Source organism: Melozone crissalis, unplaced genomic scaffold (genome assembly GCF_028551555.1).
Source record: "Melozone crissalis strain CALT ecotype California unplaced genomic scaffold, PUWL_Pcris_2 ptg000062l_1, whole genome shotgun sequence".
NCBI lineage: Eukaryota > Metazoa > Chordata > Aves > Passeriformes > Passerellidae > Melozone > Melozone crissalis.
The window spans coordinates 6,732,661-6,751,248 of record NW_026535840.1 but is presented as its reverse complement, the minus strand read 5'-3'; the positions used below and the strand labels follow the sequence as shown (position 1 = coordinate 6,751,248).

Here is an 18,588-nt window from a genome sequence, read left to right as displayed (position 1 = left end):
AGTAACGCATCTTTAATCAGGTATAGAACTTGGATAATACTTCTTTATTGTATAGTAATTCTCATATCAATACTCAAGTTAATGAGGTTCGAGGCGGCTGTCACTCTGGATATCACTTTTCAGCTTCATTTTTCCACAACTACACAGGAAAGGGCTCATACAGCGATCTGCCCTGAGCAGATCAGTTTTGCAGAGCTGTTGGGCACTGACAGTACCACAAACAGAAGCAAGAAGAGCCAGTATCTGCACAGCAGCGCCCAACACCCATTTTACAGCTGCAGAGGCCTCCCTGAGAGCCCTGGGCCTGGCGTCAGGGGAGTGACAGCGCTGATCCGCTCCTCCCTCCTCCAGCCCCCAGAGCCCTCCTGCACACCCCGTCACCTCCACCGGAGCCCCGGCCCCCCACGCTGCCGGGCGGCCTTTAAGGGGCGGCCCCGCGGCCATCTTGGGCACAGGCGCGTGCGCAGTGCGGAGCGGCAGCAGGAGCGATGGGGCCGGGACAGAACTGCACCGTGCGGGGTATGGCTGGCCGGGAGGCGGAGGTGTGAGCTGAGCGGAGGGGCGGGGCAGGGCCAGGGGCCCGGGACGGCGGCCGGGCAGGACGGGACGGGGGGCGCCGCTCGGGGGGCGGCTGCTCCTGGCGCCCCGTGCCCCGTCGGACCCCCGGGACAAGATGGCGGGCTGCCCGCCGCCAGGCCCGCGGCGTGCGGTGCGTCTGGAAGCGGCCGTGGGATCCGCTCGTCAGTAAAGCCCCTGCTGCGGTCAGCGAGGGGAGAATGCGCTGTGGGGTCCCGCTTCCCCCAGTCCCACCCCGCCGCCGTGTGAGGGCCCGGAGCCGCCGAGCTCCGCGCCGGGCCCTTGCGGGTGCTCCGGCCCTCGCAGCGGGCTCGGCCGCCCGCCAGGTTTTCTCTGTAGTGAGGACGGCCCGTTTCAGACATCGCTGTTTATTTCTGTCGTTCCACCTGTTTGAGTGAAAATTTCCTGGAAACCTGTAAATGTCAGAGGTTCTGTCTGGCTCTCAGTGCCCGCTACTGAACAGTAGAGGTAACGGTGACATTTGCGCTGTGTAATGATTGACCTGAACCGCGCCTGAGGTAGCGCTGTGTGTTTTAAATGCTGTTGCACAACCAGACAGGATGAAATAGTTGAGCAGACAGGATGAAATAGTTGAGCTAGGTGGAGGATAGAATAGAATAGAAAGATTAATCACCTAATTTTCTCTAAAAAATGAGCTTTACGTGCATGATTGGTTTCCACTTGCAAAGCTGCTCATGGTTTATGTCCTTGATTTAGCGGGCAGATGGATTGGGTTTTGGTTTTTTTTTTTTTTTTGAGGGGTGAGGGAGGGTGGAAGCTGCTGATACAGAGGATGGTGGCAAAGACATTAATCTAAAATGGGCTATAGCGATGGAAGGCTATGCTTATTAAAATAATCAAATCACTGAGGATCACTTGGTAATAACTTGCGTCCAGGTTGTGTTCCCAGCGGCAGCTTGCTGTCATTTATACTCTTGCAAGAATTAGAACAGTTCCTAGACACTGGGAATTAAGCAGAAAATCTTCGTGGAGATGGGAGAAGAATATGCCCCTAAACAAACTGAAAATATCCTCATTATCTGACAAAAGCGTAGGAGCAGCTGATGGCACTAGTCTGGAGGGTGCTCTCTTTGGGAGGAGACAGCGTTAGGTTTTTGTGATTTCTGAAGAGATTAAACTTGACCAGTGCCTTGTGACTGGCGGGTTACAGTTCTACCTCCAGCTGGCATGTGTCTCAGGCTGATGAGTATTGAAAATCATGTATTCTCTACTGCAAACTAGACCCCAGAAATTTACCGTATTTTTGTGAGATTTAATTTGTGCTGGCAGTTAGGGGAGTTAATTGTCTCTGTGCATGTGTGCCCTTTGCAGGGCAGTGAGTAGCACAGCTCATGCTTTTGGTCTGAGAGGTGTGCACGTTTGCAGGTGTGACCCCACACCAACCACAGACCTCATCATGGTGCTGTGCCTTTTACTGCTTATTGCTGAAATCCAGCAATCTTTTCCCCTCAGGTGTCCCTTACCACACATTTTCAGTTAAATTAAACGTGCCAGTCATAATCTCATTTTTTGTGGATGCTATGGAGTGGTAGAAGTGATTTTGTTGGCTTTGACTGCTTGACTTTTACTGTTAGATTTCTTGTGTATCCACTTATCTTAGATGACTCTTCAGTAAGTGAGTATCATGTGTTTCTCCATCATTGGCTTTTATTGTGGGCAGTGGCACTGCTGGACTGTCATGATCAACTCTTGCACAATAATAGTCTCCTCATTGCAAACAAAATGAGGACAGAAGTGCTTGAAAGTTACAAGCACTTCTGGAGACATAAAATACAGTTTTTCACGTCAGGTGTTACTACTCTGTGACTTCTGAATAACATAACTATTTTCTAAGCAGCAGAGGTAACTTGGACTAACTTTGTCAGGGTGTAGCCCTCCCCCATATTGTTGGTAGCTGCTAGAATGTAAATTGATCTGGATTCTTAAGAAGAATTTCTGTGGAGGCAAGACCACTTCACTTTCTTAGTCCTCTTCTCAGAGCAGTTGGTAAATGTGCTTTCCTCTGGATAAAGCATCTCAGAGCTCTCTAGCAGATCTAGAAACTCCCTCTGTAGTGCAGACCTGGAAACATCTAGAGCAATGTTCTAGATGTTTAGAGAAAGAAGAGAGGAGAAACTTTGATCTAAATCTCTTTCATCAGGATATGTCCAAAGAACACAGAAGAGAATAAATCCCTATCAGTGTCTTATTGCCATTCTCATCTCTGATTTTTTTGTTTACTTTTGTGCACTGCCTGCTCTCCTGGGTCTCCATTCTTTAAATTTGTTTCCTTCTTTCTATCTCTCTCTGTCTCTTCTCTCCTTTGTGTTTTATTTTTTCTGGAGTTGTAGCTGAAATTTTTCCATTGTTTAGTGCTTAAACACAAAACCAATTTTTTCTGCCATGTTACACAGACCTATTTTGTCTTGTCTTGTAACACTGTGGTTTGGTATTATACCAGAATTGGGAGTTCTTTAATAAAACCTCAAAAGTTGTTCCTACTGCTTTTTATTTTAAGAAGAAATAAAAACCACTTGACACTCCACATCAGTGTCACTCTGTTAACAGATGCCTCATGCATGACCTTAGGAGTTTGGCAGCAAACTGTTGAATTGGCACCAGAGGTCTTTTGAAACAGTTTAGAGTATTTAAAAATACAAGTGTTCTTCTTCCACATGCATTTTATGGTTAACTTAGAAAGATTAAATGGGTGTTTCAGCTTTTCCTGATGTGTGTGAGAAACAAGACAAAACTTTTTGCCTCTGAAACCCTGTAGGCTGATTTACCAGAGAGTCTATTGAAAAATTAAAATATTTCTTCTAAATTTTCATGATATTTATCAAGGCAATTCTGGAATTTAAAGAATAAGACTGCTTAAATTGTTTTGATTTAGTGCATCATTGGTTGATATAATTTTCCATCCCAAAAGGGGAAAAGTGAAGTGGCTGCAGGGAAGCCACTACCTGAAAAAAGGTAATACAGTAGAAAAGACATTCTTCTATTTTAAGAAAAAATACCTGAAGCTGTTGATATGTATCCATATAGGTTATTGATATGTATCCAAGCTATTAATTAGCTTGTATAAGCTATTGATATGTATGCAACTTGCCTGTGTGTGTGAAGGATGACTCTGGTCCGTGGGAGAAGAGGCAGAGGATCACTGCAAGATGAAATGACAATTTAGTTTGTGATCTCTGCCTGCTGAGCTGGAGCTGATGTGCACAGTTATGGGGATGGCCCCAGGGGTGTCAGAGGGATCTGGGCTGGCTGCAGATGTGCAGAAAAGCTCTTCTGAATGTGCTGCTGAATTTTAGTACAGACTTCTCTTGCTTGTAGTGAGTCACAGAAATATTACCCATTTTTTTCCTCTTATTTGCTAAGTTGTTTTGGACTTGTGGATAGGCACAAGTAAAGATCAGCTTCCTTAAGGTGCAGTACCTTAAAGGGTGCTTCAGGAGCCACCTGTGGTCTTCATTGAAGTCACTCTTTCCCCTTGGATTTCACAAGGTATATGGTCCCCCTGTGCCCTTGTCACTTATTGAAAGTGTAGGTGCAGGTTTGCACCATGGGCAGTGCACTGGAACTTGGATTTGCTTTTGCTGCTGGAGTTGCACTTGGCATTTCATTGGGGTCACCTCCAAGTTGTCAGAGCCAGCGGGTCCCTGAGCTTGCTGAGCTCCTCCCTGCTACACCCCAGGACAAGGGTGCTGCAGTGCTTATTCTTGGGAGAACTGCTGTCTTTGATTTAAACTGTAGTTGTCCTTTTGATTAATTTGGGCTCTTGTGCTAAATTAAAGCAGATTTTCATAGAATCATTTTTAAATTTTAATTTCCTCACTTCTTTATCAAAGTTAACGCATTACTCTGGGGAATAAAGGATGAAAACTCACTGAATATAAATGGATATAAAACACAGCATTCACAACCTAGTCTCTGGGGCTTTTATTGTTTTAAGGAGCTGGGGAGCAGGGAAACATGCCTGCCCTAAATTCTTCCATGTTAAAGATGATTTTCTGTATCTTAATATCACCTTACTGTTACAGGAAGGGTTTGTCACTCATTAGCAGGTGAGGTCTCAGTGTATGTTGGTCTCTTCTGTGTCATTTACTAAGAAAATGGACTCTGAAGGATCTCTGCATCTTTTACTCCTTTAGTTAGACTCTAAAAGGGTGCCTGCATTCCCAGGTCTCACAGGGCTGCAGACACTGCGCAGACCTGTCTAATTCCACATGTTGCTGCAGCCAGACACCTCTGGATCAGTTTGATGCCTGTCAGTGTTTTAGCTGAGGAAAGGGCTTGATAGAGATTTTAGGAAAATTTGTGGGATAGGGACAGAAAACCTTGATATTTTTAGTCCAAGCTGTCAGTGGAAATACAGCAAATCACATCCTGGAAAGTAGCAAGAACTAATAAAGGTTTTTGTTTCTTCCTAGGCATGGACATAGTGATGTCTCTTGCTCCACAGATGCCACCTAACTTGGCATCTTACAAATCCAATTAAAACACAGAAGCACAGGAGACAGTTCTAATTTTATGAAGCTCTGTAAATGAAGTGCTAAAAGTGAAATTGCTGTTTATTTGTCTGTAAACAGAAGTTGCAGTACATGTAGGAGTGCTGGATAGAAAGCAAAGAGAGAGCAGCCACTTGTTACTGTGAGAGGAAACAACGGACCTGGTGCTGCAACCTCAACCTTTGAGCAAAGTCCAGCTTATTTTCATGAAGCAGAGAGAAAACAGTAGAGCCACAAAAAAGTAGGAAAACCTCTTGCAGGAATGGACATTGTGCAAAGACAGACTGCAAAAATTTTCCCAATAAAGGGAGGAAATGTGAGGATGAGTTGTGGTAAGAGGATTTTTTAAATGAAAGTTGTCTTGCAGAGATTCAGGATTTAATCTAGTTAAAATAAACATGTGCTGTGATTCTTAAATAGAATCTTTTTGAATCCTTGTTCTCTCTTCTATACTGTGCTAGGGATTTAATCTAAGATGGCTTTTGTTACAGGTGGTAGTATATTTAATAATTTCCCCATTGCCAAACAACTGCTTTTAGTTTTTTTTAATTACAAGATGGATTTTATTAAAAGCTACTCAGTGCCCATGCCTTTTTGGGGTTGAAACCTAGTTTTGGGTTGTTAGCACTGACTGTTTTTCTTTAGTGACTTTCTTGCAACTGAAACAAACACAGGTTTTTTGCTGCTACACCTAGTTTAATATGCTGAACTTTGAAATAATGTACTACTGATGGTAATATCAGGGTTTGCTAAGTAGAAAAGTTAAAAACAAAACCAAACCATGAAAACTCTGCCAGGTTAATTCTCACCCTTGTGTAGAAAGGATTGGGGTGGAGTAGAGCTCTGATCAATAGAAAAGAGCATTTTGACTAGGTGACTGTCAAAGGAAAATACTCTTTTAAGGTAGAGAATTACTACTACAGAATAAAAAGATCTGTTGGAAAGTAAAGAGGTGTTGCTGCAAGCATGAAAACATTTACTGCTGAGTAGTTTTAATAGAATGTTGTGGTCAAAACCTGACAGTCTCTTGTTTTTTCTTCTTTTATTCTAGCTGAATGGGTTGCTGCAGCCTCCATAGCTGCTGGAGCAGCTGCTCTTGGATATCTAGCTTACAAAGCAATTCTTTGTAAAGACAAAGCCTCCAAAGCAATGGTGAACCCCAATATCCAGAAGGATAACCCCAAGGTAGTCCATGCCTTTGATATGGAAGATCTGGGAGACAAGGCTGTGTACTGTCGTTGTTGGAGGTCCAAGCAGGTAAGAGAAGAGGGAATGGGTCCAGTGTTGTTTGTGTTCATTGTTGATAAATTATTAAATCTTTCAGCAAAACTATTTTAAAACTGCTTTATTTAGAGCAAACTAAGCTCTTTTCACCTCAGTGGTTCTGCACAGACATGTAGCAATATTCTAACCTATAGAATGATGCACATTTGTTCTGATGCTCAGAGTAAAGCCTGCAGATCAGTGCTAATAGTGGACAGAATGTTCCTCTAGCTCTGAAGAAGATATCCTGAAAAGAGAGCAACTGTCTGGAGCATGACCATGAGTGACAGATGCCATTTTGTGTACTACCTGTGCTGATACTAAGCATTATCCAAAACCATTGGCCTGTTGGCAGTAGGAGCTCAGGAACCACAGTCTGTGAGCATGTTAAACATCTCTTTTTGGAGAAAGCTGAAGTCACAAAGTCCTTGCTAGTAGTACATGGTGTGTGCCAGTGAAATCACAGTGGCATGCTTTAAGCTTCTATTTTTGAGCAGTTTTGAGCTTCTGTTTTTGAGCAATTAAAAGTCTGGCCTAAATATTGGTCCAGCTTGCTTGCATTTGAAGTTGGGTTGCTTCAATTGCCTTAACCTAGTGATAACCTTTCCTCTCAATAACAGTACCTCAGAATAAATCTGATCTTAGGGGTGTGTGACACCTGAGATGTATATACTTTATAGATAAAGGTACTTCTGGGATCTGTAATGACAGAAAGCAGATTGCATGGTTAATCCTGTCCATTTACCACTGGTGCACATTTCAAAGCTTTTTTAGGAGGTGCCAGTGTGTGGAGTCTGAAATAATACAGACCTTCAGAGCCAGACAACTGCCTTGAAATTTAGCTCTCCTTCCTCCAAGGAGGTGAATACTCAGCTTCTCAAGTCTTAGACATTGTTCTCATCAGGCCAAACTCAGCAATTTCCAGGTGCTGTAACTTTGGGCTCTTGCTCTTGTCATATCTGACTTCACCACCTTGCAGGTAACTCAGGAGCTTACACATTTGTACTGAATTGGGTTTTACAGTGTGACAGTGCTAAGGAATAAACAGCATTATGATTTGGTGCTGAAATAGTCTTGTGGAGGTGGCCTTGTCTTCTTTATTCTGTCTGGAGTCTGAACTGAAAAAACCCTACTTGAACCCTGCTGTTTGCGCTTTCTGCTTCCTAGTCAGTCTTCTAAACAGAAATGGAAGATAATGTCTGATTCTGCTGGCTGCACTGCAGCTCCTGCTAATTGTTTGCTGTTATTTGATGTTACCCTTCTTTTGGTGTGAAATAAGAACCTTCAGAAGTTTGTTTTGGCATATGTTTAAGGGATATTGTCAGTTTAGGAACATAATTGCCCTACTGAGTAAGAAACAAAGTAGATGAGGCTGTAAGTGCATTCTTAGTGCATTCTTAGAATTCTGATCTGAAAGGTCTTGTGAAGGCTTTTAGGAGGTCAGTGGAAATTTGGAAGGTATTTGTTTCCTTTTATTGCTGTTTAATGATAAGTATTTTAATCAACATGTTCCACCTCAAAGCCTGTAGTTTCCAGTTTAGTTGCCTTCCTCTTGCCTTCATGGGCTGACCTTGCAGCCTGGGTTGCACAACCTTTAACAGGGTTTGTGTGCTTCTCCTATTTGTTATTGTGAAACAGTAATAAAGTACATCATTCTTACATGCTTGTCATAGCTGGAAGTTGTCAGCTAGCCTTACCTGGCTTTTACAGTTCTCAAACTGTTTAAATTTTTTATTAGATGGTGTCAGAATGTGGAATGTGTGTGCTTTCAATGCAGGAAATTACAGTTACTTCAGATGCATTAAGTACCTGCCATGTTTTTGTGAAATAGGTGCATCTAAAGGCTAGAAGGAATGTCCTTTTGTGTCACTCTGTGCACTTCTCCTGAGATTCAGGCTCACCTGAGGCACGGGGCTGTTGGTAGAAGCAGTAGCATTAGGAACCCCAGGATGTTTCTATTGCACTGATGGTGTGATGCACTTGCAGCTGACTTCACATGGTGCTCCTCCTCTGTAACAAAGTTGGACTACACCAGAGTATTTTAGAGTAACTCTTGAAAAAAGAGCACTTCTTTTTGTTTGGGTTTTTTTTTCTGTAAAAGTGTACTTAAAAGGCTTTAGTGCTGGCCAAAGTCTTTGTGTAATGTATGTTTTAAAAAACCAAACATGGTATATTGAAATAAGTTTGTCTTGGCATGTAATTATCTGTTAATAATAAATGGCTGGTTCTTTAAATGACCCTTTTCTATTCAGTGTTGTGCTCTGCAGGCACTTCATACTTGTCCGGTGTAGTGAAAAACCCAGTGCTCAAACTAACCCATATAGAGACAAGAGTTTTGTCTTTTAAACTTTAATTAAAGTTAGAACACTTGTTTTCTTACTTGTCTTCATTTTTAGGTGTGAGTGGGAAATTTAATTTGCTGTCTTTTTACAATGACATGCAGCTTCTTTGTCTTCCAGAGAAGTATTAGCCCCCAGGTTGTGGGCTGAGGAATACTGCTGCAGACTATCAGCAGAAATAGAGATAGAGAATCCAAACATGTTCAGTGTCAGGGGAAATCAGCTGAGCTGTCCAGATCAGTGTACAATTCCCCTGGGGTTTGAGCTGTGACTACTATTGCTGTTAGGCTGCTTTATTTTTAATCAGGGATGAACACTTTGTGTCAGGCCCAATATCCTTCTCTGCAGGGTCTGGTCTTTGAGGTGACCAAGTGAGTGCTCTGGGAGAGGGATGTTTGGTTTGGTGTTTGTCCCTGAGAAGCTCAAGTCCAGTGTAGCAGCCCCTGGGAGCCTGTGTTCAGTGTTCTGAGAGCAGCAGAATGAATGCAGAGCAGTCACTGTTGGCAGCTGTCAAAGATGTCTCCATGCTGTCTGAACCCAGCAATCCCACCATTTTTGTTGCTTGAAAACTTGAAGTGATGATGTTGTAGCTGGACTTTGGGCTGCCTCCTTGGAGCTTGTGAGATGTTAGTGTCTGATGGAAGCTGTGTCATTGCATCTGTGAAGGTCGTTAAACGGGAAAACAACTGGCCCAGGAACATCTGGTGAAAGCTGCTCAATGTCCCAGTAACATTAATTCCTGTTTGCTGAGATTTTGTCAAGTGTCTGTCACTGCTTTTTCATTGAGTCACAAATGACTGATGGGATGAGAAGGTTTCTCCATGAATCAGCTTACATGAGCATTCTCTGAATTCAAAGTTTCTTTATTCAGAAATATTGCATGCAATTTTTAGCCTAGGTTTTGACATTTCATTACTGTGAAAAGCCAGAAGAAACCCCTACACCTCATCTCTCTCCTTCCCTCCCAATACTATCCTGCAGACAAGGTGGTGTTATTTTTAAAGCTCTGTATATTGTTTCATTGTGTTGGTTTTTAGCAGTACTTTGAAATCTTTTGTTCTGATGAAGCATGGGTGGTAGGGTATTCATGTTTTTCAATGTGACTGAAGCAGGAACACTGAGCTTAGTGGGACATTGAGTACTGACTGTGGTGGTACTGCAGGAGGATGGAAGTGTTGCAGAGGCAAAAGCTGAGTAATGCCCAACTTTGAGCCCTATTACTTCTAAGCAAACAAAATTGTAACTGAATGCTAAATACCAGTGTGTGATTTCTGTGATCATCTCCAGTTTGCTGTGCAGAGGGAGTGTAGCCCTGAAAATGCATCCTTGAGAAGTGATGGGATCCAGCCTCACTCTTGCTGCCTCACAGGATGTCTTTCAGCTCTTCCATGTGCTAAGAGCTTCCCAGGAGCTTCTTCTTATCACTTCTCTGGGAGCTGGGCAGTTAGAGCTGGCTAAAGGACTCCCTGTAATTCTTGCTCTGACCAGCCTGTTCTAGGGTGGGGTTTGTTTGGGGTTTTTTAATAGAACAAATATTTCTTCAAATGACTTTGAACTGATGTGTCTCTTAAGGACAGCACTGAGGAAGCGAGGGGCAAGGGTGAGAGTAAGATACTCCAGGTAGGTCACAGCTGAGGGTCTGCTCAGGCTGTGGTTTTCTCCTGCTCACCTGAGGCAGGAACACCAAAGAGTGGAGTTTGTGGCTGCTGTTTTAGAGCAAGCCTCCTGTCTGCTGTGCACTAACAAGGATAAAGCAGCATTCAGCCAAACCTCAGCGAGACCTGAGATGCTGACGTAAAAGTTGTGGTCTGTGGTTTCAGTGGATTTAATGAGAAGATGCCTCATAAACTTTCAGCCTAGGTTCTCAGTTCTGATCCTGGATGTACCTCAGGTGTGTTTATTCTTTCTTTTTTCAGTTCCCACTGTGTGATGGCTCTCACACAAAGCACAACGAGGAAACTGGCGACAACGTTGGGCCTCTGATCATCAAGAGGAAGGAGGCGTAGAGTGGACACTAGAAGCTCCAGAATCAATGTCTGACAAATCCTCTGTTCTCTTGTAACTGGGGGGGAAAAATCCACAAATTCTTTGTCATATCACTGAAGACTTCCCATTTAGTATATACATCAGGCTTCAGCATGTATATTTTCTCTGGTACTTGTTGTCTTTCAATCACTACAATGCATAATTTACTAAGTAGTTATGGTTTAAATTTTTTGTCCTGTAAAATGTGTGTACCCTCTCACTAGTGTGAAACTAAAATGAGGCACAGAATGTACTTCATCAGGAAATAGGTATTAAATTATTTTCAACTACATGTGTATCAAAAGGTAGATAATAAAATCCTGGAGAGGTTCAGAGGTAGATAGATATCCATGTAAAAGGCAGTGGCAGGGAAGAAATCACAGTGCCATCTTTATCTCTGATTGTGCTGCATTTTCTGCAGGTGTCACATTTGTCTATTACACTACAGTGCTCTATGGCTTCTGTAGAAGAACAAATTGAAATTGCTAGCTATGAACAGACAACAGAAAAGGCTGAAAGATGGGGCTAGAGGGCAACTTTACCTTTGATTTACAGCAGCATTGAAACTTGATACTACCTCTATTTGGTATCAAGAAAACACTATCCCAACTGCAGACCTGTATTTAGAGTAGGATTAGGGAAATAGTCTCTAGAGATTTCTTAATAGATGAATGAAATGACACAAAGTGCTCCAGGAGTGATGGGCAGTGGGGGTGGCAGGGTTGCTGTTGCTGTTAGAGAAAGCCTTAGTTTCACTTGCATTCTTTCAGTGAAGCCAACTTCCCCAGACCACAGGCTGCTTCTGTGGGGTGGCTCTGCTGATTAATTCCAGAAGCTAAAATAAAAACTAAAACCCCCACCTGTCATCACTTCTGCTTCACCATTGCACTGGCTGGTTCTGGCAAGCTTTTCCCACTGAGAAGGGAGGAGGCATACTTTTCTTAATATGTGGCCTTAGGCTCTATGTGTCTTAACTCCTGCCTCCCTGGGCTGCTAATGTGGTTCAGCTGATTTTACCAAAAAACCCTGGCATGGATGAAGAAAGGCTTTGAAAACTGATAGAAACAAGAAGGGAGGGAAGGATGAGACAGAGGAGTGGTCTTACCCTCCTTACCCATGGCACTTGTCTTGTTTGGCATGGTTGCATTAGTGGCTGTCCCGTTGGTTTCCTTAATTAGCTTTGAATTGTTAACATGCATGTAAGTACAAAGCAAAACCCAAAGAGCGGGGCAGCAGGGGGCAGTTTTGTACTGCCCAGTCCATGAGTGGAACTGTGGCCTGCACAAGATTGAGCTCTGAATGTCCTGGGACAGAAACTACCTCAGGGCTACATCAAAGGCCTTGTTAGGAAGCTGACATTTTAGCCTGGACCCTTAAGGATTCTTCAGATGATCAGGGCAGGAGAGTTCTGTTTGCTTTATTTTTTTAGGGGTGGTTGGTACAACTCGTTAAAACTGAAAATGTTTTGCATAGTTTCTGTGTGAGGCTTTCAGAGGCTGAGGTCTTGGCCAACTGCTCTGGATTTGGGCAGAAGCCCAGAATGTAAAGAAGGAGGCTCAGGTAGAGAAAGGTGGAGTGTCAGAGTCAGGGCACTACTGTCCAAGAGACCTCTTGACCTGAAAGAAGTTGCAGTCAAATATGTTAGTTTGTCTGTTCTGTCTGAGTGTAAAGACTTGATACTTTTTACTTTGCTGAGTGCTAATACATATGGAAAGTTGTTTTAACCTTAAATTATCAAATACATTTTATCCAAAGCAAAGTAACTTCTGTATTATTAGAATATGACAGTGGATATTTCTGTATTTTTGTCAAATATACATTTGAGCTCATCTTAATCTCAAGGTTGTAAAGTCTGTGTTCTCATGGCTATGCTCTTTCTTTCAGTAGAGCTGTACAGTGCTGCTGTAGTCATGAACCTGTGTGTGGAGTGGATTTTCCTTCTGAGACTCCTTTTCCTGTCAACATCAAAGCCTGGCTGCTCCTGAAGGAATAGAAATTCAGTGTTAATGGTCTGAGAAATGAAGTCCTGAGGTTTCAGATAAGTCTCCTGAGTCATTAAACTATTTTGTGGAGTTTGCCAATAAAAGATTTCCGGGAGTTTGGGCGTCAGGGAAATGGGCCCTGTGGGAAGTTTTATTCCTGAGAAGCACAGTCTCTGTTGATTTACATCCTGGTGACTTTTGTTTTGGACAAGTGTTGCATTTCCAAATGTTGGTTTGAGTGTTCAGATCTTAATTAGAGGCACATACAATTCCTGTACTGTACCTTATTTATGCAAGCTGTTCAAATATGATGATGAGAAGAGTCTTGGATTTGAGGAAACAAACCTAACCAAGCAGTCTCGATGAGCATCACAGAGAACACTTCATTTTTTCTCTTAGTGCCATAATAGGTACTAAGATACCATAATGGGCACTACATTCTAATGGCCAGAGTGCTTGACTGTTCCAGTGTTTTCCTCAGTCTTGTTCTTTAGTGCTTTCTTCAAATAACCTCTGGAGTATGAAGTGCATTGGTTACATTTCTACCAGTTTTAACCATAAATTTAACCACATGATTCAAATGTGCAATTTTGACCTCAGATTGACATTCCTAATAGAAAGCCTTCAAAAATTAAAGCAGAGAAAAATCCCTGCCACAGAGTAAAACTATTTCTGCTTCTCATTATTTTCAGCTTGCAAGTGTTAATTGGGAAGGTCAGGCAATTAAAGTACTGATTCTTGAGTAATTGAGTGTGACTCATTGCAATAGTGTGAATGTCAGGTATTTGAGTGCTTCTGCAGTCAGGATCCTTGAAGGAGAAGCTGTCAGTTACAGGTATTTCCTGCAGGTTTCACTGGAGCACTCAGTCTGCAGGCTGAGGAGGCAGTGGAGCCAGCAGCCAGCACTGCAGCTGTGCTCTCCACTGGATGGAAACAGAGGCCACGTGTCGTGGTTTGACCCTGGCCAAATGCCAGGCATCCACAAAAGCCATTCACTCACCCTCTCTTGCTCTCAGCTGGGCAGAGGAGAGGGAAAAAATTAATGAAGGGCTCATAAGTTGAGATGAGGACTGGGAGAAAACACTCCAAGGGCAAAACAGGTTGAAATTTCAAGGTATAAAGTAAATTTATGATTAACAGAATCAGAGGAGGATAATGAGAAGTAAAATAAGCCTTTAAAACATCTTTTTTTTTTTTTTTTTTTTTTTTTCCCCAGCCTCTGCCTCCTTCCCATTGACAGTAGAGGGAGACAGGGCATGGGGGTTTTGGTCAGTTTGTCACTGGACATCATCTTCTGCTTGCTCAGGGTGAGGAGCATTTCCTCTGCTCTGCTGTGGGGTCCCTCACACAGGAGACAATTCTCTGTGAATTTTTCTAGTGTGGCTCTAATCTCATGAGCAGCAGTCTGGCCAAAACTGCTGCAGCATGGGTCCATCCCACAGGCAAACAGTCATCCTAGAACTGCTGTGATGTGGGTCACTTGTCCATGGGGTGCAGTCCTCTAAGAACAGGCTGCTCTAGGTGGGAAGCTGCTCTCTCCATTCAGGTCTCCCACTAGATCACAGCTTTCTCTGGCATCCACCTGTTCCAGTGTGAGCACTTCTCCCACAGGCTGGGAGTGGATCTCTGCATCCCCCATGAACTTCATGGGCTGCAGGGGTGCAGCTGCTTCACCACAGTCCTCACCACGGCCTGCAGAGCAATCTGGACTCTGGTGCTTGGAGCACCTCCTCTCCCTTTTTCCACTGACCTTGGTGCCACCATGTTATCTCCCTCACATGTCCTCACTTCCTCCTCTTCCCTGACTAGAAGAAAAACTTTTGCCTGTACTATTGCCAACAAATTCCACCAATTCAAGCATTCTTGCAGGATCCCACAGCACTGAGAAGTTGATGGTCCATGGTGATGTCTGGGTTCCATGCTGGAGAATCGCTCACTGTGTTTCTGGTGTCGGCCCCACAGCGCTGAGCGGGCAGTGCCAGTGCTGGGGCTGTTCAGTGCCTCTGGTCAGGCAGGGCTGGGAAGGAGAGGCCACTGCCACCCCTGCCTCCCTCCTGCCACCCCTGCCCCTCTGCCACCCCTGCCCTTGTGCCTGTGCCGTAGCTGGCTGGGGGTGGCCAGGCGGGCAGGGCTCACTGCAGGCCATGCTGAGATGGCAGTGGCTGCAGCACATCATTGCACACTGCACCTGGTGGTGATGCCTTGCCGCCTCTGGAACAAAAACCATCTGTGTGCTGTTTTGATTTTCTTCTTAAATAGGTCATCACAGAGACATTGAAACCTCTCTAACTGGGCCAGCAGCATTTCCAGCTTCAGAGCCATCAGAGATTGGCTCTGTTGGACATGGTGAATGCTGCTAGCAGCTTCTCACAGCAACCACTTCTGTGGCTCTCCCCTGCTACCGGAAAACCAGTCCATGCCAAATGAACACATTGTGCAGTGGTGCCTCCATGAGCACTGGTCTAGGGGCTTTTTCCACAGCCATGGATTTAAGGGGTTTCAGCAGCAGTGCTGGCTGGCTGAGCCCAGGTAGCTGGAAGTGCTGCATAAATATGTTAGCAACTATGCAGCATTTCATGCCCACTGCCTCATGCACTTTGAGTCCAGAAGTTGTACTGCCAGTTCCCTGACAGCAAGCCTGCTAAAATGACCATATTGATGCTGTTTGGGCCTTGTTCAGATGCTGTTGGGGTCTGTAAAACTTACCTTGTGCAATTGTGCAGCAGTTAGAGGTGGATTTTGCTGACAGTGTAATGCAACTAAAGCCATGGAAACATGAGTCACTGCTGTATCACAGCTGCTGACATCCAAGAAATGGAAGAACATTTTATAATAGCAGGAAGGATAAGAATGTAGGTATGAAACTAAACATTGGTTTTGCAGAGGAACCTCGTCGGCTGGCTTCTACTTAGCCACCCTGGACATGGAATTCTCACGCTAAATCTTTTGTTTCAACTCCTGAAGCTTCAAGGTTGACAAAACCCATGCTGAGCCCTGACTGGATTAGGTGGGCAAGCACAACCTCCTCTTTGCCTGTGGGCAGAGAGAGGATGCCCAAGACCACTGCCAGGGAGCTGAGTCTGTTGGTGTTCCCCATCACTGTTTCAGCCCAGACAGAACATTTCACACAGATCTGCACTGACACATACTCAGTCCAGCAGTGTCAGATTCTCTGTATCCAGGCTTTTCTGCTGTGGTTTTCCTGCATTGATGAGTGGCTTCTTTGTTTTGCACTGTCATAATAATTTTCCTAGAGCCATGATTAATTTAGAATGGGTACCTGGGCCTGCTGCTTGAAGTTCTCTGATGCTTGTTTTCTGCTGCCAGAGTGTGTAGTGCCTTTCTTGGCAGGACAATTTCCAAGCTGCCTACTGCTGAGGCTAATGCAGAGAGCAGCTAAATAAAAACTAAATAACATAAAAATAAACAAATTTGTGAAGAGCAGAAGAGGAAAAGGAAGAAAAATAGATGTGGTGGATGGGAGGAGAGTATAAGCTAGAGAAGATTGACCATCATATAACAGTGCTACGTGGGAGCAAAAAGGGATAAATCAAATGACACAATGGTATGTTGCATTTCATTATATACCCTAATAGAGCCAAGCATTAAAAGTATAAAGTGGAGGTTCTGTTAGCCAAACCTGTGCTGCTCAGAGTTGAAGGGTTGTGTTTGAGCAGACATCTCTCACTGGGGTTTTTCCTCCTCAACTGGGAAATCCTGCTGGACAGAAAGCAACGCACACCAGTGCAGTGGGTCCCCTTAGCAGTCTCCTGTTCCTCCATACCTCACTTTGTAAGCTGTTTAATTAGATGTGCAGTTGTAACAAATAGGAGAATTTACTGTATGCCCCTAGAAGTCAGTAAAATCACAGTAGGTTTACAGGACTAGCTAAGCAGGATGCAGTCCACCTTTCCCATATGCAGGCTGGAGAAGTAAGAAAGGATTTTCCTGGCTTTTCAAGCAACTTCTGTTTCCTTCAATATATAGAAGTTGCACAGGTCTCACATAAGCACAGACAGATCATGTCTCTTGTTATACTTTTCCCAGCTGAAGACTCAACCATCCCTCCTTCCTATTTGACATTGCACTGCCCTTAATCCACCCTGCTCTGCATCCTTTTTTGTCGTGCAGACTGATTTTCTTCTGCTGTTTTTGTATGTGTGGCAGACTTACACAAAAAAAAAAGTGCCTTCTCCTCTTCTTGAGCAGCCTATGCAAAAAAGCTTCCTAAGCATCCCAAAGATGACATCTTTATTGTGTAAAGCATTCAAAAATTAGTGTATTCAAGGGTCTGCTCAGTAACTGCAGTGTTTGTTCTGTTCAGTCAAGCTTGCTGGCAACAGGCAGCAAAATGAATGATAAGGCCACACTGCATAACTTTTCTCAAATACTTCTCTACAGCTGGAAAATATCACCATACATGGGTAAGACATGTTCAAGATGCACTGTCTGTTCACTGCCAGGGCTCTTGCTCAAGATTTGGGTACCAAAACAATGGCCAGCACAGACTTCCACTGCAGTAATTATCAAATTTGATGCTCTTTTCAAACTGTGTTCTTTCAATCTCGGCTCTAACAGCTGTGCAGGTTAAATTACTTTTTAAGGGTTGTGGCTGTTGTTTTGCAGATTTTGGCAGTAGAATGCCACTTAATAGAACAGACTTTTTTAATGCCAGGGGGTTTAACCAATAAATAAGTGTTTAATTTTACTGCAGGTGGAGGCAATTTAAGTCACCTCTAGGGAAAGACAAAAAGGCATTTTAAATAAACCTCTTGGCATGTTAATCACCTTAAATCAAGTTCTGGGCTTATCCTAAAGCATTAGGATGTGACTGGTAAAATCCAAGATGTCATCATGCATTTGTAAGCCCTGAGCAACCCCTGATAGTGATACAACACTGTACTTGGAAAAAAATCCCTGTTTAGAAGGACAAAAGGAGGATCTGTATCTGCATGTAAGCCATGAGATCAGGAGATGGTACTAAAGACTTTGGTCTAAAGTTTCTGTTTCAGGTAGAAGCTCAGCTGCTTTCTCAAGGATGTCAAAGCACACATATCTGTCATTGCTGTTTTCTAGAACTGGAGGCAGCTGAAGCATGCTTCAGCTATTTAGGCTCTCCACAAATGATGGTTTAATCTTTCACACTGATAGTTATTGGTATGTTCCTATTCTCTGTGAGAGACCAGGCATGGAAGTTGGACTCAGTGTGTGTCGTACTGAGGCTACACAGAGCAAAAAAAGACACCTTTTTTCTTTCCCTCAACGCTGTTCCTGCTGCTTCCCAAAAGTTTTGTTGGTTTTTTTTGGCTGCAGATGCACACTGGGCTGATGATCTCAGGCAACTGTTAACAGCAGCTTCAGGCCTCCTTCCTGGGCCATGGTGGACAGTTCCATCATCAGTATCAAAGAGCTTTGGTTTGGATTATTTTTCTCTACATGTGTTACCCTACATTTATCTATACTGAAACTCCTGTGCCACCAGTGTGCCTTTTGTTCAGTTTTGTGAGATCCTGCAGGATGTTGTCACTGGCATGGCATTGACTGCCCTAAGGAGGTCAGGATTACCTGTAGACCCGGAGATTTTGTGCACTCTTCTTTCTGCAGGTTGTGAATGAAGATGTTGAATAAAACCAGTCTCAGCACAGATTCACTGTTGCCTCCTCTCCACCATCAAAGCCCTTTCATTTGCCTCCCAGCCCTTCATCTACTCTCAGTTCAAAAATGAACTTTTCCTTCAAATACTTGGCTTGGTTTCTTAATTGATAACCAAGGAGAAAATAAAATCCAAGGATTCTGAAGAAGAACTGTTGAAATTAGCTTCTCATTTTTATAGTCCTTGTATCTTTCTAATGCAGAACAGACCTCCCAAAATTCACAGCTGCAGTTCTGATT

The 18,588-nt window shown here is 43.6% G+C and overlaps 1 protein-coding gene across 5 annotated transcripts; it reads left to right on the top strand.

Moving 5' to 3' along the window:
- The first annotated feature begins 440 nt into the window (after positions 1–440).
- CISD1 (CDGSH iron sulfur domain 1) lies at positions 441–13,442 on the top strand. Of its 5 annotated transcripts, none has more exons than XR_008483838.1 (4): positions 441–519; positions 6,139–6,344; positions 10,606–10,843; positions 12,602–13,442. XR_008483838.1 is itself a non-coding variant. In XM_054288380.1 (4 exons), exons 1-3 carry the CDS (start codon positions 489–491, stop codon positions 10,693–10,695), a joined length of 327 nt encoding a protein of 108 aa, XP_054144355.1. In that variant the 5' UTR covers positions 441–488; the 3' UTR covers positions 10,696–10,723; positions 12,602–13,442. The 5 variants fall into 5 exon arrangements, 3 of the variants coding, with proteins under 3 accessions (XP_054144355.1, XP_054144356.1, XP_054144354.1); XR_008483839.1 differs by having other exon boundaries at positions 12,599–13,442; XM_054288380.1 differs by having other exon boundaries at positions 10,606–10,723.
- The last annotated feature ends 5,146 nt before the right edge of the window (positions 13,443–18,588 follow it).